Below are 25,383 nucleotides of genomic sequence, written 5' to 3' on the forward strand. Positions count from 1 at the left end.
CCCCGGGATCGAGGTCGCCCCCTGCCTGGGCGTCCTCGGGCATCACGCCGGGTCTCGAACGCGCAGCCTCGGTCCGCGAGCGGGGACAGCGATACTCCCATTGTGGGAGAAATGAACTCGGGCCGCTGTCTCTGTGCTTTGGGTGCTCAGGGCTCCTCCTCCCTCTCCCCGACACACCACTCCTTCGGTCTGTCCCCGGCCGGCCACCCGGGGAAAGGTGTCAGGCCGGTGGAGGGCGTGGAGCTTGTATGGGATTTTTTCTTTTCCCCCTTCCTCCTTGATCCGAACCGAATGAAGCCCGAGCTAGGAGTGTCCGGGTTAACGCTTGACTACTGCCAGGTGTCATTCACACCCAGATTGTTAAGTTGCGTAGCTCCAGCCGGGCCTGCTGCTTGTGCCCGTGGGTATGTTACTGGAAGCCAGAGGGCCTAAGGAAACCCATCTCTCTTTCTTCGACGGGGAGGGGAAAAAAGTTCAAGTGTTTGCTTTCCTTTTTCCACCGTGGGATATACAAATATAAGGCTGTGGAGACCTGGCCAGGAAAATGATGGGATCCTAAACTTCAACTGCTTGTAGCTCTTTTTCTTTGAGTTTCCATTTAATGACTCAGCACTTCTGCCCTTAAAAAGAAAAAGTGTAATGTAGGTTCATTGATTAAAGGTTGAGTGTGAGAATAGCAGTGTCCATTACTTTTTCATGGCATCACAACGAGAGGAGAATGGGGATGCAGTAGTGGAATCGGAGAGATGGAGGGCAGGGTGTGGATGAATCAGTTCTTGATTAGTGTTTAAAATAAGTGTTTCAAGATTAAATGTTTATTTTGGGGATGCATCTGTTTGGAGAGGTGCAATTGTTGGAAAAGGCGAAGTGTTGCAGATAAGTGTTGCTTGGCAGGGACTTGAGGTTCGCTGTGGTTTGAATGTCTTACAGGATTAACTCAGTTTAACCAACTTCATGCTGTGTTGAACACATGTAGAGATGATGACCCAGTATTATACTCATGTAGAATAAGAATTTCAGAAAGTGTGATTCATTGAGGAAGTTAGATCACTCTCTGTGTGAATGAATCATTGATAGGGTTCTTAAACTTGGAATAGAGGAAAGTTTGAGGTTTGTTACTGCCTGTTTAATTAGATACCGTCACTCCTACGAAGTGTTGCATTGATGCTTTGTTAGGTTTGTTGCTGCTAATAATTGTCATTAGTATGGTAGAGAAACAAATAGTGGACTTTTGCAGAAGCTTTGGATTTAAAATAGTTTGTTAGTTCCTAAGTGAATTGTGATTTTACCCACTCCAGGAAGATAAATGTCTAGAAACAAATTAAATGTCAGTGAAAAGGACAGCTACCATCATTAAGGTAGGAAAAAGTTCACTCAAAGAATCTGCAGTACAGAGAACAAGCAGTCATTTGAGGGAAAGACCTTACCCATTTGGGAAAATCTGCCCTTAAAAAGGTGGAATGAGACTTTATACATGCTCATTTGTGCACGGACTTTAGTCCTCCAGACTCCAGATTCCAATCCGTGGAATTCTCCAGACAAGAATACTGGAGTGGGTTGCCATTTCCTCCCCCAGGGGATTTTCTGAATCAGGGATCTCACCTGCATCTGCTGCACTGGTGGGCGGATTCTTTACCACTGAGACACCTGGGAAGACCATACAGAGCTCCTGTTTAAGTTCTGTCCTAGAAGAAAGTGTGTATTAAAGTAGTGATTCATTATGGGAATGAATTCATTTTAAATTAGAAATAACTTATGACTGGAATGTAATTTGATCATTTTTGGCTTTTGAAGTGTTGCTAAGCAAAATGACTTTGAATCATAGAGTTCTTGATACTCTTAGCCTTGATTTCTTCTTTTTGGAAATCAGCTTATTTTATGTTGGTTTATAAAGAACTTTATAGTTACTTATCAGTTATTAAGTAATGGTAAATTTGCCCTGTTGATCTTGCTTAGTAAATTCTTTTAATTCTTGGACTAAATTTTGGCATTTTATTCCCTTGGATATCCATTATATTCAGAGCGTTCCCTAATATTGCTTTTGATTTTTGTCCAACTAATAGTGACTTAAGAGTTTCAGTTTCCAATTGAACAGAGATTCCCTTTTGGAAAATCCCTTGTGGAAACCACCCGAACTGATAGTCCTGATGGGTAGCTTTGTAAGAGAATCCTTCTTAGGTCAGGATTTAAGCATCTCCACAATGAAGGGAAAAACTGATTCGGAGAATATGTTTGGCAAAGTAGATTCTTTTTCTCTCAAAACAAAAACAGGTCTTTACTAGAAGCGAGAGGGAGCAGTTTCTTGCAAAGCTCTTTGTGAATTGTTTACCCTGCTCCTAGTGTGAAGAGGAGCAGAATCCATGATATGGGGGGGGGGGGGGGGGGGGGGGGGTAGGAAATCTCCCTGCAGCATGTTGGGAATTTTGATGAGGATCATTTTAGAGGAAACACATTCTGTCCTCACCACAGGCTCACTTTCCATCGTACCTACAAATAGGCCATTGCATAGACCTTTGCCTTTGCTTTCTCCCTGGAGAATATGAATGGAAAGATGGTATTTTAACCTTATTCAGTTAGAAACACAGTAAAGTTTATGACCATCATTCAAAACTCAACTTTTAAAACTTCTGACAGAAGGGTTGAGCAAAATTTACCCTGTGAGTAAAATAGCTTTGCCCTTCTCTCCACTTTTTCCCTTTGAGATAACAGATAGGACACCATTAGAAATGATCTGCCTTGCGCATTGTGCTTCCACTTTAAAAACTTTCTGGCCTTCAGTAAATTAAGGCAGACTTAAAAGGAATCCAACACTGGGCTAAAAACTGGGTTTATTGTATGCTAATACTTTTTCCTTTGTTCTGTTATATCTTTATTTTGATTGGGGGATGGAGAAAGGGATTCTGTTTCTTGTGGAAGCTCTGAGATTTGCTCCATATGTGTGCTGTTGTTTTAGTCTAGAGATGGGAAGAGCAGTAGCTAAGAAGAGTACAGGTGATTAAGAAGAGGTGGAGAAATGGCATCCATAGGAGTGTGCTCACCTCCTGGCTTCAGTAGTTGTTTGTAGAACTTTTTAAAATTGATTAAACATTAAAAAAAAAAAAAATGTCCCCTGGTGAAAAGGAAGTTTCATCTCCATGATAAACTTCTAGGCTTGACTCCCTCCGCCACCCAACTCCATAATCCAAGCAGTGGTTTCTGGTTAATGGTTTCCCATGTGTCTCTCCAAAATTTCTCTTCCATATATAATCTCCTGTGTTTAGAAAAAAATGCCCTGTCCCTTTCATTCTGACCTTTGATATGTCTTAGAGATCATTCTATATTAGCACATATGTCCATCTATTTTTCAAAAAAGACCAGCTGACCTGTCTAATATAGATGAAACAAAACTTGCTCATTTCCCACAGTTTAACATTCCCTGTTCAAGACATTTGGCTTCGCTGGTGGCTCAGCGGTAAAGAATCTGCCTGTCAATGCGGGAGATGCAGATTTCCATCCCTGGGTTGGGAAGATCCACTGGAGGAGGAAATGGCAACTCACTCCAGTATTCTTGCCTGGGAAATCCCACGGACAGAGAGCCTGGTGGACTAGAGTCCGTGGGGTCGTAAAAGAGTCGGACACGAGTTAGTGACTAAACTACAACAACAAGGTTGTTTTTAGCTTTCTGCTAACACTGCTGTAATGAACAACTCATATATAAGCCTTTGCTATAGTGTGTAAGTGTGTATATGGAATTTATTTCTGGAAGTGTGAGGGCAAGGTTGGGACTTAAATTGTGAAATTTTAAAAATTTATTTCAAGCTTATATTGGGATTTATTTTATAATAGAAATTACCTTTCTTCTTAACCTTGTAGGAGAAAAGAGTTGTTAATTACTCTGTGTTCTTTCTACTCCTTGCAATTTAAAAATATACTACAAGTGTATTTTATAAGGTAATTTTAAACACCTTAGAGTGACAGGTGGGTGATTTTATTTATACTGGTAAAGGTAGAAGCATTGTACTTTGAAGACTGTGCTATTATAGACAAACTACTTCATTTATATTTGGCAATACTAGTTAAAGGAGTGCCTTTTGTAGTAGCTTGATTGTTTTAGGAGTTTATGACCAATATCAATTAAAAATGTATACAGTTTCACTTCTTGCCCTGCAGAAGTCTGCTGCCATATATTAGTCACATGGGAAATAAATGGCCTATTTTTTCGCTTCCTCTACCTTCCACATCCTAATCTATTTATAATAAAATAAATCTCTGTGGGGTTCGAGATCCAAAAATCATTTTATAAACCAGAATGCTATTGATGGATTAATTTCTCAAGGCAGAAGGACAGATTTAGTCTTTATTCTGCAAAGTGGTCCTGAGCAGAATAAGGAAGATTTTCATTTTTAATTTCAATGTTACACACCTCACTCAAGACTAGCAAGAGTTCAAAAATCTTTACTCTTTTTAAAGGAGAGACGGGGCAGGGGCGGGGGCGGGTAGGAAGTGCTGAGGAACTAATGTATGAGGACAGAGTTGGAACTTGTGAGTGGCAGTTTCCTTGGCTGGTGCCCAGGGTCTATTTTGAGGCCTTGTCAAAGCTCTCCTGACAGAACCTACCACATAACCACAATCTGTCCTGGCCCCACTGCAAGTCAGGAAGGCCTGCGGTTTAGGAAGATGGCAACAGAAGAGGGAGCTTATAAAGGACATTTGCCTTCAGAAGATTAAGACTCAGTTTGGGGGTGAAAATGTGCTTAGCATGCATGTCTAAGATCCAGGTTTTTTTGTTTTGTTTTGTTTTCCCTTGGTACGGGATGAGCTTGATTAAGGAAAACTAACGAGGGCAGCATTGTAGAAGAATGTGTGCAAGGAGGAGCACAGTATTGATGTCATGTCTGGTTCTGAGTATTTGGCAAGGATCAGGCTAATGTTCTACACCAGGGGAAACACATTACTCTTACCCCAATAGGGAGGCCATGCCCCGAGTTGAAATAGAAGTCCAGTTTGGAGACCTTGTCCCTGGGATCAAAAGGACACTGGGAATGATGGGCTGTTATAAAAGTATTATTGAGTTTATACAGGGAAATAAGCTTCTTCCCGAATTCTCATTCTCTTCTTCCCATAGAACTGTGTAGCCCCATGTATAATATCAGAAAGTTCTTGCTCTAAATTTCTGGTGTATTACCAGATGCTGTGTCCCAGCATAGCTGCCTTTCTGTACCAGATGCTTTCTCATGGAACCTTGGTGTTTCCGTACTTAGTGAATAAAGTGCTTGGGTTTGGAGTTCTTCCACTGATCTCAGAGCTTCTTAGGCCAGAAGGCTGTTAAAGAGCTTAGTGTGCTGCTTTCTTGATCAAGGCTCATGTCACCATATTTATCCAAATCCTTGATTAGAGTGGAGGTTGTTTGAAGAATTTGGCATACAGACTTCATTTATAGATGCAAAACCTGCAGATGGTTTCCTTTCTTTTGCTTCACAGTAGGCTGGCACTCCAGAAAAGTTGAGTTTTTCCTTTCCCTCAGAAATTTGGATTGTTAGCATTTGATGATGATGATGTATTTAGTATTCAGTGTGAGTAGAAAAAAATAACCACTGTTTTTCTCTCTTCTCTATTCCTATTATCTGTCATGTTCCTATTATCTTGTTATATCCCTTCCCTGTCTCTGCCTTCCCCTTCTCCTCTGAAAAAAGAGTGAGATTAGAGCAGAGCAGAGAGCAGAAAAGAGGTTGGAGAAACCTTGAAGTTCAAGGGCTTATCAGGGTGTTTTTATTTTCTCAGAAGTAGATTAATAAAATCCTCCTTTAAAAATCACAGTCATCTTTTCCCATTGTTTTCAGTTTGAATCTTCTATATCTTAGTTTTCCTTCAGTAGGAACAGGAAATTTTTAACTAGTTTGGATATAAAATTACTGCTTTAGGAAACAAATTTAACTTTTAAGTTGCCTGTTCTGATCACTTTGTTATTCTTTCTACATCTCCCACTTTTCTCAATAGAAACATTTTAACAGCTAGGAGCAGTTAAACTATGCTGTGTGCAGGGAATTAGGATGTTAAAGTGTTCATTTCTCTGTTACATGGTTTAATCACTTATAGTAACAAAATTGTATTTATTGTGTTATTTCTTGTATAATTACAACATAATTAGTAAGCATACATGTTAAAATAAAAATAGACTAAAAATAGAAAAAAGTCCCTTAAAAAGGAATGACTGATTTATCTCTGGCTGCGCTGGGTCTTCGTTGCCGCACACGGGCCTCCCCGAGTTGTGCTGTGGGCTTCTCAGCGCTGTGGCTTCTCGTTGCGGAGAGTGGGCTCTCGAGCACAGGCCTCAGTAGTTGTGGCCCACAGGCTTAATTGCCCCCCAGCATGTGGGATATTCCTGAACCAGGGATCAAACCCGTGTCCCCTGCACTGGCAGGGGGACTTTTAACCTGTGGACCACCAGGGAAATTCCAAGAAATCCATTTTAGATTTAGATGAGATGTTTTTCCCCATGTCCAAGTGGATAGTCAAGGAAATGAGAGGATTCTATCCTGCTGTCTTGCTACACTCATCCTTTGCTCTCTATCCAAAGTGGTTTTTTTCATTGTGGTAAAATACATGTAACATAAAATTTGCCATTTTCAGCATCTTAAAGTGTACAGTTAAGTACACCCACATTGTTGTGCAGCCATCACCACCATCCATCTCCAAAACTTTCTCCTCTTCCCAGAGGGAAACTCTTTACCCATTCAACAATAATCCTCATTGCTCCCCAGCCCCTGGTAACCACATTCTACCTTCTGTCCCTATGAATTTGACTGCTCTAGACACCTCATGTAAGTAGACTCATGGAGTATTTGTCTTATAAAATAGCTAGTTTATTTCCCTTAGCATGTCTTCAAGGTTCATCCATGTTGGAGCATGTATGAGAATTTCACTTGATTTCAAAGCTGAATAATATTTTATCATATATAGATATATTTTGTCTATTCATCTGTTGATGGACCTTCGGGTTGCTTCTACCTTTTGGCTCCTGTGAACAATGCTGCTTTTGAACACAGGTGCATATCTTTGTAAGTCCCTGCTTGCTTTTCTCCTGGATGTATACCCAGAAGTGGAATTGCTGGATCATATAATAATTTTGTGGTTATTTTTTTGAAGACTTGCATGCCATTTTCTGTAGCAACTGCACCATTTTATAGTGTCCAAAGGTTCTGATATCTCTGCATCTTTGACATACTCTGTCAAAGATTCTCCCTCTTTGTTTCTTTCTGAAAATAGAGCCATTCTTGTGGGTAAGTGGTACTATCTCATTGTGGTTTTGACTTGCATTTCCATAATGATTAATGGTGTTGAGCATCTTTTCAAGTATTTTTTGATCATTTGTATATCTTTGGAGAAGCAGCTGTTCAAGTCCTTTGTCTGGCTTTGAAAGAGTTGTTGTTGTTGTTGAGTTTTGGGGGTTCTCTATATATTCCACATGCTAATAATCCCTTATCAGATACATGATTTGCAAATATTTTCTCCCGTTCCATGGGTCAATTTTTTTTTTACTCTGTTGATAGTGTTCTTTAACACACAAAAGTTTTTAGTTTTGAAGTCCACTTCCTCTAACTTTTCCTGTTGTTGCCTGTGATTTTGGTGTCCTCTTCAAAAATTCTTTGCTGTATGAAACATCAGAAGCCTTTTTGTATGTAGACAGTTTTAGCTCTTCTATTTATTTCTTTGGCCTACTAGCGGGTGATTTTTGTATACAACATACAGTAAGAGTCCAGCTTTATTCTTCTGCATGTGCATTTCCAGTTTTACCAGCACCAGTTGTTGGAAAGACTGTCCATTCCCCATTAACTGATCTTGACACCCTTGTTGAAAATCATTTGACCATATATGCCAGGTTGATTTTTGTGCTATCTGTTAAATTCTCTTGGCCTCTATGCCTCTCTATATGCCCGTAACACATTGTTTTGGCTATTGTAGCTTTCTAGCAAGTTTTGAAATCAGAAAGTGTGATGCCTCCTTCTTTTTCTTTTTCAAGATTGTTTTGGCTATTTGGGGTCCCATGAGATTCCATAGGAGTTTTAATGTTAGGATGGATTTTTCCATTTTTGCAGAATCTGTAATTGGGATTTGTAGAGAGTGCATTGGAGCTGTCAGTTTCTTTGGGTGTTTTGATGTTTTAACAGTATAAAGTTTTCCAATCCATGAACATGAGGTAGCTTTCCATTTATTTATGTGTCCTTTCATTTCTTTTAACAATATTTTGTAGTTTTCAGTGAACAGATTTTTTGCCTTCTCGGTTAAGCATATTCCTAGTGTTTTGTTCTTTTTTTCTTATCGTAAACAGTATTGTTTTCTTTCTTTCCTTTTTAGTTGTTCATTTGGTTGTCAGTGTATAGAAATACGGCTGATCTTCTGTATTGATTTTGTATCCCTACACCTTTGCTGAATTCATTCATCCAGTTTTTAAAGCAGTTGCATTTGTTTTCTGTGTTGTATAACAGAGTGCACAAATTTAGCAACTTAAAACAACACACATTTATTATCCTACAGTTTCTTTGGGGGCAGGAGTCTGAGCGAAGTTAAACTGTCTTCTGTTTAGGGTCTCATGAAATTGCAGTCACGTGTTGGCTGGGCTGTAGACTCACCTGAAGACTCAACTGGGGGAAAAAATTGCTTCTAAGCTCACTTAGGTTTTTGGCAGAATTAGTTATCTTGTGAAATTATGACTGAGACTTCTTGCTTACTTGAAGTTGCTTGGTCATCTGTAGGCTGTCTTCAAGGTCCTAAAGGCTGCTCTTAGCTTTTAGGGGCAACCTGAAGTTCTTGACCCTTGGGTGTTCTGACCACTTCATCAAAGCATCAAGGAAAGCCCAGGGCGATTCTACAGGCTAGACAGCCCCATGTAGTGTGGTATAATCATGGGAATGACGTCTTGTAACCTTTGTCATAGTCTGTTGGTAGAAGCAAGTCATGAGTTCTGCCTACATTCCAAGTGAGGTGTTCACACAAAGATGTAAACCAGAGTGGGAACCGACCGTAGCATCAGCCATAGCTGGTTACAAAATAGCACATGTTCTATCAACCTATTTTTGTGTGAAAAGCATATATGCACTTAAGAGTATCTTCAAATGGTGGAAAACTGCTGTTTTTTAATCATTGTTTTATAGTATTTTTTTCATTATTTGTTCCTATTTCTCCCTGCAATATTCTAGTTTTGCAATTTTAATTTTAAAATTAATTAATTTTAATAGTTGTGTCTTCCTTATAACTAAATAAATGCTATTTACTACTTAAGCCAAGAATTAATATCATGATTGTTTCCTTTCTTGTTTAACTTTCTTTCCCACCCCTCCCCCCACCCCGAGATTTAAGGACTTTTTTTTGGAGAGGGAGGGGGTTAGCTTTCTAGTCACCTTATTTTCCCCAAATGCTCCAATAGATTTTTCACATGTCTACTCTTTCTAATTTATTTTAAATTTTCAAGTGTCTGCTCTTTCTAATTTAGTAATTTGTGGTTTATTTGTGAAATACCTATAGAGAAATAGAAAACAAAAATACAATTTCAGGAAGACTAATAAAATAAGCACCTATCGCCTCACTACCAAGACCAAGAAACTGAACATTCAGTATCCTATAAGTTTCCTGTAAATAATCTTAAATGACAGCTCTTTGCCCTCCCAGTAATCATAATCCCATTTTACATGGTAATAATTCTTTTGGAACCATTCCCTGCCTTGCTCTGTAATCATATCCCTTCCTGCAAATATGTGTTCCTAATCAGTTTGTGACTTCATTTTGAAAAACTGAATGGTTTGATCACCCTTTTGTGTCTATTAGTCAGGTTAGGCTAACCTACTGTAACAAACAATACCCAAGTCTCAGTAGTTTAACACATTAAAGCTTCTTTCTCACTCCCACTGGCAAAGGAGTAGCTGGTTCCACACAGTCACTGAGGACTCAGACCACTTTCATCTAGTGACCCTGCTCTTGCATGGGACTCAGAGACTTTCACACTTGCACTGAACTCTTTGCCTCTGGCTGACAGATGCAAGGGCAAAGAGAGGGAGCATGGTGGGTTCCATGGCAAGTTTGTGGGCCTGGACTAGTACATATATCATTTTTGTCCACATTCCATGAGCCAGAATTCAGTCAAATAGCTGCTCCCAATCCAAGGCAGGTCGTGAAATGTAGCATGTGTGTGCTCAGTTGCCCAGTCATGTCCGACTCCCGGAGACCCCATGGACTGTAGCCCACCAGGCTGCTCCATCCTTGGGATTCTCCAGGCAAGAACACTGGGATGAGCTGCCATTTCCTTCTCCAGGGATCTTCCTGACTCAGGGTTTGAAGCCGAGTCTCCTGTGTCTCCTGCATTGCAAATGGATTCTTTACCACTGTGCAACCTGGGAAGCCCCTGAAATGTAGTATAACTGTGGGCAAAAAGGGGAAATGACTCGATGAATGGTAGACCAATTTCTACCACAGTATTTATCCCTAGGCAGTGTCTATTTTGACAGTTGAAAAACTGAATGGCAAATATGAACCTAGTTAAGAATAGAAAGGTCCACATTGCTACTATTAAATGAAGGCTGACAGAAGCAGATAAGCTGAACAGACTCTTTCTTGAGTCCTTTCTGCTAAGTCCTTGGGAAAGTTTGCTAATAAGTCCTGAGAAACCCTAAGACTCACTACAGTCAGAGCACCTGGAGGAGCTGAAGTCTTTACAAGGTGTTAAGTACCAAGAAGAAATATGGTTGGGGAAGTACACTGTTCTTTCAGGCTCTTCCTGCTCTGTTAGCAGAAGGTAAAAGTGAAATATATCCATGGTGTGAAATATGGCCTCCCTCCCATCTAGGCAGCTGGGGGTGGAACATTGGGAACTTCCAACATGGGGTCAAGACGGACTAAATTCAGATTAAAAGCCTGGGCCAGCTCAGCTCGTATTAAAAAGAAGTCTCAAAGGCTGTGGAGGTTTGGGCGATGCCAGCTCTCTGTTATGTCTCTGGAACCAGTGATTGCTTCAGTCTGTAGCTTTCTTCCTGGGATGTCCTCCACCCTGGGATGGCTTGATCCCGTTCACCTCTTCGGTCTTGGATTTATTCCCTGTATGCTATGTTTCCGTCTTTTTGATTTTCTCTTTTATTAGAGATGTACCTTTAGTAACATTAACATAGGGTGTAAAAGATAAATTTTTGAAACTGTGGGTGTCTGAAGTCTTTTGTAATCAAGTTTGAGGATGACCCTGGAGGAGAAAACGGCAACCCACTCCAGTATTCTTGCCTAGAAAAATCCATGGACAGAGGAGCCTGGCAGGCTACAGTCCATGGGTCACAAAAAGTCAGACACAACTGAGTGACTAACTCACACACAGCTGAGCGTGCGCGCATGAGAACAGAGCAGTGTGGCTGGGCTTAAGCCTCTTACAGGGGGTCTGTAATTTTCTTTCAGGAATGTGAAGGCATCACTCTATTGCCTTCTTGTTGCCAGAATTATTTTTGTTTCCAGAAGACTGAAACCATTCTAATTGTTAATCCTTTATCTGTGACCTGATCTTTCCATCCCTGGAAAGCTTGTAAAATCATTCTTGTTCCCATGTTTGAAATTAACTATAAGAATTCACTATGAAATACCTTGGTGTAGATTCAGGACTTGTACAGTCAGTAGGCCTTTTGAATCTGGTGACTCATGGCCTTAACTTCATGAAAGTTACTACTTTTTAAAATTAATTTGGCTGCACTGGATCTTAGTTGCAGCATGTGGGATCTTAGCTGCGGCATGCAGGCTCTTTGGTTGTGGCATATGGGACCTAGTTCCCTGAACAGGGATCAGACCCAGGCTCCCTGCATCGGGAGAATGGAGTCTTAGCCACTGGACCACCAGGGAAGTCCCAGAGAAGTTATTTTATTAATGATTTCATTTTCTTTGTGTGTGTGAATGTCAGAGTGTGTGTGTGTGTGGGGTGGGAGGTGTTGGGGGTAGTAGATGAGCAGGTTTGGGAGGGCCTGTTCGTTTTTACAGAAAGGAGCCCACCAAGTATTGGTATTGAGTCTTTCATGAGCAGAAGGAATGTGTCTGGAATGGCCCTCGTCACCTGTGTCTTTGGATTGGAGTGACACTTGGGTCACCCACTCTTGCAGCTGTGCTGTCAGCTCTGCCCTCTTCTCTAGTCCTTCCCTCATGAACACTGTACTTACATCATATTTATCTGTTAACTTCATCATTTTATAAGCCTAGTCAGTATCTTGCCTACCATTTCAGGGAATTATTTTGTCTTTCTAAGACAAGTTTAAGCTACACAAACCTGACCAGCATGGCCCAAGAGAAGGGAAATGTTGGTATCTTCCTGTCACCACTATTTTTCCCCCAGTGGGTGAACGCATGGTGGAAGAATCATAGGGATCTAAAGAGAAACACAAAATTTCAAAGAATTTTGCTCTGATCATAAGAACATGTAGAGTTGAACATTGATGTCTTACCCAAGACTTCAGAGTCTTGGTAACGTTAATGGTTACTTCTTTGTTCTAATTTTGACTTACTGATTGGAGTCAGAGTTCTAATTTTATTACATTTTTAAGGTTAATCTAATGGTGTTCATTCTTTTTAAAATTAATAACGTGTTTTTCATTTACTTAGAATTTCATTGTGTCCATAAGAGTCTTGGTTGGTGTGAAATCTGTTAGAACATTATGATTTTACCAGAGATAACCAACATAAATTTTTATAGTCCTACTTTGTAGTACTCTGACAGGTCAAATGAATCTTTCCCCTTCATTGGCTTAATACAGTGTCAAAGTTGACTATTCTTTTTACATGTTTTCATACTATGAGGTAGCCCCAGAATTGTAGCTTTTAGTAGCTTAAATCAGTTTTTGGTAAGGTGATTATCTGCAATATATAAAGCTTAAGAAAAAAGAATTTTTTATACACTATTTCCTTTGCCATTTATTTTTCATATGTACAAAATATTACATAATTTCAATCACACTTTACATGCCATTTGTCATCTTTTTGTACCTTGTAGACAAGATATCAAATTTGTCCCTGTCTTTATTTGCTTCCCATGAGTTTTCTAATGCTATAATTTATTGTATCATGTTGACTGGCCTTGACTTAAAGCTATTGTCAGTTTGGGTCATTTTCAGCTTAGTGTTTTGTTTTACTATAGATCAAAAAGAAATTAAAATGATTGTCTTTATTCATGTAATTTTTTCTTTTGTTGTATTCTAAGTTTGTTTGTTTTTTTTTTTTAACTAATAGAATAGAGTTAATGTGAGTATCGTCAGTAGAATTCACTCCCAAGCAGAAGGAGAAACTAAAGTCTAAAGCTAATTCCACCCCCCAAACCACCCCCTTTGGGACTTAATTCTGATCCCTTCTATTTTATTATCAGCAGCAGGTATCTTATTCTTCTATCATATTTTGATTTTTACTTCTTTTCATGAAAGTATTTCAGTTATAATTACACATACTTCAGAAAGAGAACACACCCTTGTAAGTTCAGTAGGAGGACAGGTAGTTCTTTTTAATGTTGCTTCATACCTCGGATTAGATCTGATAGACAGAGTGCCTGAAGAACTGTGGACAGAGGTTCCTGACATTGTACAACAGGCAGTGATCAAGACCGTCCTCAAGAAAAAGCAATGCAAAAGGGCAAAGTGGTTCTCTTAGGAGGCCCTACAAATAGCTGACAAAAGAAGAGAAGTGAAAGGCAAAGGAGAAAAGGAAAGATATACCCATTTGAATGCAGAGTTCCAGAGAATAGCAAGGAGAGATAAGAAAGCCTTCCTCAGTGATCAGCGCAAAAAAATAGAGGGAAATAATAGAATGGGAAAGACTAGAGATCTCTTCAAGAAACTTAGAGATACCAAAGGAACATTTCATGCAAAGATGGGCACAATAAAGGACAGAAATGGTATGGACCTAACAGAAGCCGAAGATATTAAGAAGAGGTGGCAAGAATACACAGAAGAACTATACAAAAAAAAAATCTTCATGACACAGATAACCACGATGGTGTGATCACTCACCTAGAGCCAGACATCCTGGAATGCAAAGTCAAGTGGGCCTTAGGGAGCGTCACTACGAACAAGGCTAGTGGAGGTGATGGAATTCCAGTTGAGCTATTTCAAATCCTAAAGATGATGCTGTGAAAGTGCTGCACTCAATATGCCAGCAAATTTGGAAAACTCAGCAGTGGCCACAGGACTGGAAAAGGTCAGTTTTCATTCCAATTCCAAAGAAAGGCAATGCCAAAGAATGTTCAAACTACCGCACAATTGCACTCATCTCACACACTAGCAAAAGAACGCTCAAAATTCTCCAAGCCAGGCTTCAACAATACATGAACTGTGAAATTCCAGATGTTCAAGCTGGATTTAGAAAAGCCAGAGGAACCAGAGATCAAATTGCCAACATCCGTTGGATCATCAAAAAGGCAAGAGAGTTCCAGAAAAACATCTATTTCTGCTTTACTGAGTATGCCAAAGCCTTTGACTGTGTGGATCACAACAAACTGTGGAAAATTCTTTAAGAGATGGGAATACTAGACCACCTGACCTGCCTCCTGAGAAATCTGTATGCGGGCCAAGAATCAAAAGTTAGAACTGGACGTGGAACAACAGACTGGTTCCAAATCAGGAAAGGAGTACATCAAGGCTATATATTGTCACCCTGCTTATTTAACTTATATGCAGAGTACATCATGTGAAATGCCAGGCTGGATGACGCACAAACTGGAATCAAGATTGCTGGCAGAAATATTAATAACCTCAGATATACAGATGACACTACCCTTATGGCAGAAAGTGAAGAAGAACTAAAGAGCCTCTTGATGAAAGTGAAAGAGGAGAGTGAAAAAGTTGGCTTAAAGCTCAACATTCAGAAAACTAAGATCATGGCATCTAGCCCCATCACTTCATGGCAAATAGATGGGGAAACAATGGAAACAGTGAGAGACTTTATTTTCTTTGGTCCAAAATCACTGCAGATGGTGATTGCAGCCATGACATTAAAAGATGCTTGCTCCTTGGAAGAAAAGCTGTGACCAACCTAGACAGCATAGTAAAAAGAGAAATTACTTTGCTAACAAAGGTCCGTTTAGTCAAAGCTATGGTTTTTCCAGTAGTCCTGTATGGATGTGAGAGTTGGACTATAAAGAAAGCTGAGCATAGAAGAATCGATGCTTTTGAACTGTGGTGTTGGAGAAGACTCTTGAGAGTCCCTTGGACTGCAAGGAAATCAAACTAGTTCATCCTAAAGGAAATCAGTCCTGAATATTCATTGGAAGGACTGATGCTAAAGCTGAAACTCCAATATTTCTGCCACCTGATGTGAAGAACTGACTCATTGGAAAAGACCCTGATGCTGGGAAAGATTGAGGGCAGGAGGAGGAGAAGGGGATGACAGAGGATGAGATGGTTGGATGGCATCAGTGACTTGATGGACATGAGTTTGAGTAAACTCTGGCAGTTGGTGATGGACAGGGAGGCCTGGCGTGCTGCAGTCAATGGGGTCACAAAGAGTCAGACACGACTGAGCAACTGAGCTGAACATATATAGTTAATTGGAAATAGAGAAAAATGCCTTCCCACAAAGGATGTAGGTCTGGTGTTGAATTAGATTTAGGGTTAGATTTATGTTTGAAAATACACAGCTCCCCACCCACCTACCCACCCACTTGTGGCTCAACTGAGATTAACTTTAGCCATGGGATTTCCTTCTGAGTTTTGCTTTGTCACCTCTTTTGCTATTGTGATTTCAGATTTTGGGTTTTTTTGGTATCAGTTACATCTTATATTTCTGAAACATTTTACAGTTTATAAAAACGTACTCAATATATCCATTTGATCTTTAAAATGACCCTTGTGATGGGAAAAGAAATTTAATTTAAATAATTCAAGATTTGTTGATTGAAAATCACAAAATATTGGTGAAAGAAATTAAAGAAGATCTATATAATTGGCAAGGCATCCCATGTTCATGTTTTGGAATATGAATATTGTTAAGGTGACACTCCTGTACAAATTGATCTTGGACAGTGCAGAATTGAATTTTTGTTGCAGAAATAGTCATGCCCATCTTAAAATTTGTATGGCAAGATAAGGGACCCAGACCCGGCAATACAATCTTAAAGAGGAACAAAGTTGGAGGATTCATGCTTCTTAATGTTAAAACTTACTCTGAAGCTATAGTAATCAATTACAGACGGTGTAATACTGGCATAAGGATATACATAATAATCAGTGGAATGGAATTGTGCGGCCAGAAATAAACCCTTACTTTTATGTTTAGCTGATTTTTAACAAGGGTACCAAGACAGTTCAGTGAGGGAAAGGACTGTCTTTTAAACAAATGGTACTGGAAAAAGTAGATAACCACATGCAAAAGAATGAAGTTGGATCCCTGCGTCATACCATGTAAAAAACTAACTCAGAATGGATTATGTAAAAGCTAAAGCTGTAAAACTCTTAGAAGAAAAGAGAGTAAATCTTTGTCACCTTTGGGTGGACAGTGCTTTCTTAGCCTATACACCATCAAAGTCTTACAACAAAAGAGAAAAATAGGTGATTTGACTTCCTCAAAATAAAAACCTTTGTGCTTCAGAGAACACTATTCTCTGAATAGTGAGAAAGGATATGTAGACAGGACTTCCCTGATGTCCAGTGGTTAAGACTCTCACTTCCGCTGCACAGGGCATGGGTTTGGTCTCTGGTTAGGGAACTAAGTTCCCATATGCGCTCCAGTGTGGCCAATAAGTAAATTAATTATTTGACTTTAAAAAAAGAATATGTACAAATGGTATAGCTACATTCTCTCTGACCTCTTTACAATTTTAATTTTCCCATTGTACTCTTTCTTCCACTTACAAGGCAATGATTAGTATGTACATAGTACCTTGCAAATTTTTCATAGATCTTCATTGAAAAGGGAAAAATTAAAGGTATATGATTTCTTTTATTAAAATTTTATTAAAATTTTGTAATATCCTTATTTCACACTTCTACATTTTTCCTTTGTTTGGGGTTTTATCACCTTTGTTTGGGATTTTATCACTTTTGTTTGGGTTTTTTTGTCACCTGAGCTTCTATTTTTAACCCTAGTACTTGTGCTGTTTTCTTGTTTTCTGCTTTATTTCACACTTTTAAGTGGGACCTATCTTCAGTAGTATGTAATTTTCTCTCCTTCCCATTCAGTCTCTGAACATGTGACAATACATTTCTGAGCTACTTAAAGGTATGGGGAAAGGAGTCCATTCAAATGGTACTACTAGAACGTGGTTTACTTCTTAGGGCAAACTGAGAATGCAGTTGTTGGTAAGAGTACATCTTCCTGATTTAGGTTCTGCACAGTTGATAATGTAGTATTATAAATCATGTTGAACATACAGCCCGTTAGAGTTCATTTATTGAATAACGTTGTTAGCAAGGAAGGAAGTTCGCCCCTGGCATGTACTCTTATGAAAAGAGGAAACGGAAAGATTATTGGTTGTGTTGGGTATATAAGAATACTAAGTATTCAAAATACTAGACTTTAAAAAACATTTTTGGTAATTCTTAGGACTACTGGGTGTGGAAGTAGGAGATGTGACTATACAAGTCTTTGACCTTTTATAGTCATTGTATTTTATAAAAGATGAGTTTAAATTAACCCTTATAGGTTCTGACACTTTTCCTGAGATTTAGTTTGTGTTTAGTACCTATCTTTCTTTGTTCTGCCAGGCCCTCCAGTTTTGCCTCATGTATGTATTTTTCATTTTTTACTTTGCCTCAAGTTCTGGGTGTTCCTTTTGTTGCTTTTGTGAGTTCTGTGTAATGGTCTCATCTAGATATTTCAGAATTGATGTCTTTGCAATCCCTCCCTCCCTTCCTTGCTTTTTTCTCTTTTTCTCTCCCCCTCTCCTCCCCATGCTTTTTGTGCCCTTCCCCCGCCTCCATTTTTTTTTTCCTTTTAGTCCAGGAATTCATGTTCTCTCCTTTTTCCCATAATCTTTCTAATGTATACATAACTATTGGTATTCTTCTATACTGTGAGTACCTCTGCCTTCCTTTTTATTTCAAATCAAGATTTTTTAATTGCAATTCCCAGTTGCCATGCCTTTTGTTCATTTAGTCATCTACCTTTGTCAACCAGTTACTTTTTTCCCAGCACTTTATTATAAAAAATCTCAAACATACAAAAAAGTTGAGGGAACTCGCTGGTGGTCTAGTAGTTAGGACTCCACACTTTCACTGCAGGCCCAGGTTTGATTTCTGGTCAGGGAACTAAGATCTTGCAAGCTGCGTGGCACAGCTAAAAAAAACAGTTGACAGAGGTCTGTGAACACTCTTGTACCTACCACCTGGATTCTGCTATTAATATTTTATTATATGTTGTCACCCGTATAGTCCTTTATCCATTCTCCTCTCTATCAATTATTCCTTTTTATTTTTGGATGCATTTCAAAATAAGTAGAAGGTATCAGTACACTTCAACCCTGAATGTTTCAGTATGTGCATCATTGACTAGAGTTCAGTATTTGTTTGAAGGTCCTTTCCTTTTGAGTTGGAATTTACATAGAGATATATGCGCAGATCTTAAGTGTACCATTTAATGACCTTTGTCTTTCTAAGTCAATTTGTGTTCTAATAAGGTGACTAACACACATTATACAGTTATACCTCTGAACTTGTGTATTTATTCAGATTTTCCAAAAAAGACTTTGAATAACACAGAGTACCTTAAAATGTTTTTTTAGCATGGCCAGTGATACCTCAAGAAGCATACTGGTAGAAGCAATTTTGAGGATACTTTTGTTTAGTTAAAAATAAAGAATTTTAAGGAAAGGCTAGGAATGCCCTTTTGTCAGCTTCATAAGCTAAATGTGTAAAAGAGCTAGTTAGTTCAAGACACTTGAAACATTTTGTCTGCTAAGTGCTTGCATTTATCTTAACTCACCTGAGCCTCACATTAGCCATGTCAGACAGTGGGGATGGTTGTTATTTCTGCTCTTTGGGTGAGGAAAGGAAGTCGTAGGCAGTGGGACGAGCAGAGCAGCAACTGGTCGGGCAACCAGCTCAGAGCCTCTCGCTTTAAATCTTGTCCAGGGGCAGCAGCTCCGGTCGCTCCAACTTCAGTTCAGGTGCCATTCTGGATCTTGGGATTTGCTTATAAGTAACTACCAACTGTTTTATTGTATGGACTTGGGTTACCTGTAATGACAATGCTGACACAGAAGACTTAACGCCAGTATGTTGAATTCTCTATGATGAAGTATAATACTTACGATGTAGGGAACCGCCACCATCAGGACCCAGACAGAACTATCTGAGTGTGCTATATTTAGCATACGACACGCTGATACTCTGTCCTCATAAAAGTGAACCATGTCATGAGTGAAACGCCACTTAATGCGGCAAAATGCCTGTTTTTCAGAAATGTATTGCATGAGATGCTTGTTGGAGAAGAGAAAGCCTTATTGATATGTCTGTTTTGGAAGGTTTATCTTTCACAGCACCCTTTCTTTCCTCTAGGTAGACAAATACTTAATGACAAAACCATCTGGAGAAAATCAACTTGACATTGGGTAAAGGAGTTCACAAAAGTGCAGGCAGTTTTGCTCTTGTCAAGGGGTGTAAAGGTTTAGCTCCGGGTTTGGTTGATAGCACTAAGGAAAAGCTGGAAGAAATTAGCATGGCTCCCAAAGAAAACTGTTCTTGAAAAAAACCTCCTTGGAATAGAAATTTACTTTAGAATCCTTTAGAATCAGAAACTGGAAATAATTTATTTGAGGTCACCTTCAAGACTATCTTTAATTTTGTCGTTTCATTGAAAAGTAGTTTTCTATTGCCTGTGCCAGAAATCTTACTTCTTTTAAGGTTTCCCCCTGTCGGTGATGTAGACTCTTCTAGAGTTATTAGAAGATGGTTGCATAGGGACTGAAAACCTTACATTTTTCTAATGTCAGGAAGGATGTCTCCTTATAGAATACAAACAACGTAATTTTTGCAGAAGCCCTCAATTGTTTTTTAAGATAGGTAATGACTGATCTGCCTCACGTGCCGGGATCTGGCCAGTTATGCATGAGAACACCTGGGAGCCCTTGTGGATGAGTCTCAGAGGACAAGGGAGACAGGAAGTTGTCTCCGCTTCCTCTCTGTTGTCCTGCGCCTCCGTCCTTTTCGCTGTCATCTTTCTCTCGGGGTGGCTTAGCCTGGAGCTTGTTGAAACAGTTTTGGTGTTTAGGCATTGTTAAGAAAAGATAATTCTTTAAAAAAATTTTATTTGTTATTTATTTTTGGCGGTGCTGGGTCTTTGTTGCAGTGCGCTGGCTTCTCGTTGCAGTGGCTTTTCTTGCAGAGCACAGGCTCTAGGGCGCTCGGGCTTCAGTAGTTATGACGCATAGCCTTAGTTACCCCATGGAATGTGGGGATCTTCCTGGATCAGGGTTCAAACGCATGTCCCCTGCATTGGCAGGCAGATTCTTTACCACTGAGCCACTGGGAAGCCCCCTAGAAAAGAATTATTTAGGTAAATCTGTGTGCTAAGGAATATCCTGGCAGCTCTAATGTCTAAGGCAGTGTATTAGTTGAGAAACAAGGAAAATGGATTATGGGAAAAGAGGAGAAAGAAATCCTCTATTCAAAAGCATGCCACTGGTGGTGGTGTCAAGTAGCGTGTCTCAGCTGGGTAGCATATTGGGCCTAATTTGGGTGCAATCCACTTTGGGGCCAGTTTATTCTCTGATATGAAAGCTTTTATTTTTAAATGCATCTCTTTTCCCCCAATGCTATTGAAGTTTTAGAGAGTCAAGAAGAAAAAAACTCATCCTTCTAGCAAAACTACTGTTAAACTTTGCTACAGTTCCAGACAAATCTTTTTTTCTTCTCTAATTATTTTTGTGTGTCTGGAATTAGAAAATGCCTATGTTTTGTATCCCACTTCTGTGAAATGTCTTTCAGTGAGTCCTTGGAAAGTTGGCTGAAGAGCAAATATTGGATGATACATACCACAGAGCAGCAGTTAAATTGTCACTCGGGTCTGAAAAGGGACCTTCTGTTGCATGCTGCTTTTCTCTCAGTGGGTAACTAGTGTTTGCACAGCATTACTATTAAATAAGTGAATGATCGTTAAAATGGTGCTGAGGCTAAGAAGGATGGCACCATTTTCTGGGGGGAAAAAAATCATCTGTGCTTTCCAGAAATTGTCTTGATTCATGGCTAGGATTTAATCAGGTGCTGCCTTCAGATATACATTCTTATTTTTTTTTCTTCTGTTTCCATTTAAATAAATCCTTTTCTTGTATCAGTTCAATCGCTCGTCATGTCAAACTCTTTGCTACCCCATGGACTGCATGGACTTTCTTGTATAGAGATATATTTTCTATGGCAGAATAATAGGACTATCATCTGATTGACAAACATAACAGGCCAGCTGTGTAGGAATAAAAAATGGAGTCAGCTAAGATAGGAATGGCCTGAATTTTTATCAGAGAGAACTTTTTTGGGCAGAATGAATTGATGAGTTCTGTTTTATTTTGCTTGGATCAAGTAAATTCATTCCAATACATTAAAGTCACTTATACGTTTAATATATTCAATAGTGTATTCTATCAGGACAAACTCACTTGAGATTTTCTTTGTGGCTTCTTGTCAAATGAAATTTTGCTGGTTGATGTATTTATTATTTATTTTGTTTACTTGTGTCGGGTCTTAGTTGTAGCATGCAGGATCTTTTGCTGCTGCACACGGGCTCTCTAGTTATGCCCTGTGGACTTCAGTAGTTGTGGCTCATGAGCTTAGTTGCTCCATGGCATGTGGGATCCCGGTTCTCCAATCAGGGTTCAAACTTGCGTCGTCTGCATTAGAAGGCTGATTCTTAACCGCTGAACCACCAGGGAAGTCCCTTGCCAGTTTATTTTGTTAAAACTAGGGAAAAACTGATGGATATTTCATTAAAAAAAAAATACATGCCCAGGAATGTGTATAGGAGAGAAGGAGTCATGTAATTTGGGATGCATTCTCTCACTAGTGTCTTTTATTTCAAATACCATGTTCTAGAAAGGTTAGATGGTCTTTATCATCCTTGTTACTTAATCCTAGCAGATGACTTTTTCCTTCACTCCTTTGTAAAAGTACATCTATTTTATAATAACAATAATAATAGACCAATAGATATATTCTTAGTCATTGGCCTATCTCATTGCTGTTTTGTTCATCACTGTATTTTTAACACCTCCCATAGTACCTGCCTGGCAATAGCAGCTATTCAGGATTTGTTGCCCTTGATGTTGGTTGTCGTACTGTTCATGGGGTTCTCAGGCCAAGAACACTGGAGTGGTTTGCCATTCTCTCCTCCAGTTGACCATGTTTTGTCAGAACTCTCGACTATGATCCATCCGTCTTGGGTGGCCCTGCACAGCGTGGCTCATAGTTTCATTGAGTTACACAAGCCCCTTTGCTGCAACAAGACTGTGATCCATGAAGGGCAAAAGTGAAAAAGCTGGCTTAAAACTCAGTATTCAGAAAACTAAGATCATGGCGTCTGGTCCCATCACTTTGGCAAATAGAAGGGGAAAAATTGGAAACACTGACAGACTTTATTTTCTTGGGCTTCAGTATCACTGCTGACAGTGACTGCAGCCAAAGAATTAAAAGACGCTTGCTCCTTGGAAGGAAAGCGATGACAAACATAGACACTGTATTAAAAAGCAGAGACATCATCTTGCTGACAAAGGTCCATGTAGTCAAAACTATGGTTTTTCCAGTAGTCATGTACAGATGTGAGAGTTGGACCATAAAGAAGGCTGAGTGCTGAAGAATTGATGCTTTTGAATTATGGTGCTGGGGAAGACTCTTGAGAGAGTCCCTTGGACAGCAGGGAGATCAAGCCAGTCAATCCTAAAGGAAATCAACCTTAAATATTCATTGGAAGGACTGATGCTGAAGCTCCAATACTTTGGCCACCTGATGCGAGGAGCCAATCATTGGAAAAGACCCTGATGCTGGGAAAGATTGAAGGCAAAAGGAGAAGGAGGCGGCAGAGGATGAGATGATTAGATAGTTATCACCGATTCAATGAACATGAGTTTGAGCAAACTCCAGGAGAAAGTGAAGGACAGGGAAGCCTGGCATGCTGCAGTCCATGGGATCACAAAGAGTTGGACCCAACTTAAAGACTGAACAACAGACATTGTTGTTTATTGCTAATTGCAGAATAATAAACTTTATTCTTTTTTTTTTTTTTAATGTGGTAACTTCCCTGGTGGCTCAGTGATAAAGAATCCACCCGCCAATGCAGAAGGAGCAGATTCGATCCCTGGGTCGGGAGTATCTCCTGGAGAAGGAAATGGCAACGCATTCCAGTATTTCTGCCTGTAAAATCCCATCGACAGAGGAACCTGGTGGGCTATAGTCCGTGGGGTTGCAGAGTTGGTCACAACTTAGCAACTACACAACAACAGTGGTTTAAGTGGAATTGTTTCTTGATTTACACTAAAAGCCAACTTGCCTTTGTAGCTTTAAGGCTCTGTATTAAATTTTCTTGAATATGCACTCTCAAAGTTTTAGGCTGAATGACCTGTGAAATGTTTTTTTCTCTCTAGAGTGGAAATAGATTTTAGAAATAGCTCTAGTAATTTTAAATTGTTAAGTAAAATTATTGCTGTTTGCAGTTTTCTGAAGCTAATATAATACGTTCTGACAGAGTGCTGTGGATAATATGGTGAAAAGCATAGGAGATTTAGTAATTAGTATAAATTTAAACATTCTAAAATTTATTGGGAAAAAACTGATAGTGGAAGACAAAGTGGTGACTAATTTCAGTAATTGATACTTAAATATAATTTCTCATTGTTAAAAGTGTAAGTGAGTATTAAAACTATATAAAGAGAAACATCGTAAATTATTCTGTTTCTTTTTTATTTCAGGACTGAAAACAGTGAAGTCACATTTCATTGTTTAAAGACTATTTAGAAGACAAGATGGGGACTCCTGGTTCTGGAAGGAAAAGGACACCTGTGAAAGACCGATTTTCTGCAGAAGATGAAGCTTTGAGTAGCATTGCCAGAGAGGTATGTCTAGAAAACCTCTCTCACCACTGAGTTGTATAAAAGAGAATGTTGTAAAGATGCTGGGGGGAGAAATACAGAGATTCATTCATTGAGCTAGTTTCAGAATGTTTACTGTGAATTAGATGTTAAATACAGCCTCCAAAATATTGTATTAGAATAAAATGCAGTTACTGTCTCTTTACTTGGGTATTTGCTCAAGTTATCTAAAATTAATTTTTCATTTTATTTTTGTGGTTTAGTTGACCTCCAGGGACTTGTCCTAATGTTTTGAAATTTATAATTAATATTCATTATTGAAGCTTAAGGTAATTAGAATGTTGAAGATATGATAGCTCTATTATAGAAATGCTCATTTGAGCTCTACAGTTAGTATCTTCCAGGAAGCACTATATAATTGTTGACAGAAACAGTCCTTATTTGGTGTCTGCTCAGATTCAGCATCTTAGCAGTTTTTGAGATAACTGCAGTGGAATTTTTGTGTTTAACTTTTAGCTAGTAATAGAGCTTCTGGAGCATTTTTGTTTTGATTTGTTGACAACTCAGAAAAAAGGACAAAAAGGAAAGGAGTGTCACCTATTAGATCTCTGGCAGCATTTCCTGTTGCTTATTGGACATTTCAGATAACTCCCAGCTGTGATTTCTTAGTGAGGAGCCAACTTTGTTTCAAACTCTGTCTGCAGTTGCAGACCTGACCGTATACTAACCTGGTAGAAGAAGCACTTAGAGCATTTTCAGATTGTATTCTTTGGGTGCGAATTGTTCCCGCATCACTTCCTCTTTGTTATTCTTAGTAAATAACTCATGTAAAACTAGTGCTGTTGCCTTTTGACATATCACACAGTGGTTTTTTGGATTTAGCTCATTGTTACATTTTTCTTTTTGTAAGCTACTCAGCTTTTGAATTGAAAGTCAAATTTTGTAGGAGGATATTTGAGGCAGAGGGAAGTTGTCTAAAATCTGATGACAAAACTGTGATAATACCTTAACAAAGTTGTTTTTAAAAATTGGTGAGATAGTTTTAGATGAAAAGGAGAAAGATATTTAAAAATGAAGCATTGGCTAACACTTTACAGTGATCTTAAGAATTTACCTGAATGAAATATTTTGGAAGCCACATATTTAGTTGAAAATTGAAACTTCTCAGAATGTTTGATCCCAAACTTGGAGAGATTTACATACCCAGGTTTCTATAAGGGGAGGAAATCCCAGTATGTTTTAGGCTCTTTTTGTGCTGTCCCTAGGTATTTTAACTTTTTTTGGATATGATGCTTCATTTTCAAAATGAGGTATCATTCAAGCATCTAACCCTTGAGTGCTTACTATGTGACAAATACTTTTCTAAGCATTTAAAATGAACTTTATTTTGGGGGGCTCTA

General features: G+C 39.1%; 1 protein-coding gene across 12 annotated transcripts in view; it reads left to right on the forward strand.

The window, feature by feature from the left end:
* LRRFIP2 (LRR binding FLII interacting protein 2) overlaps positions 1-25,383 on the forward strand; it is a 106,007-nt gene that overhangs the window by 348 nt on the left and 80,276 nt on the right. For 11 of the 12 annotated variants that reach the window (XM_061127738.1, XM_061127724.1, XM_061127728.1 and 8 more), the window contains exon 2: positions 23,864-24,007. In XM_061127738.1, coding sequence (XP_060983721.1) covers positions 23,918-24,007 — 90 coding nt within the window. In that variant the 5' untranslated portion in view covers positions 23,864-23,917. Of the gene's footprint in view, positions 1-23,230; positions 23,339-23,863; positions 24,008-25,383 lie in introns of those variants that run through there. The other variant, XM_061127725.1, reaches the window with a different exon arrangement.

This window comes from Dama dama, chromosome 24 (assembly GCF_033118175.1).
Source record: "Dama dama isolate Ldn47 chromosome 24, ASM3311817v1, whole genome shotgun sequence".
Lineage (NCBI taxonomy): Eukaryota > Metazoa > Chordata > Mammalia > Artiodactyla > Cervidae > Dama > Dama dama.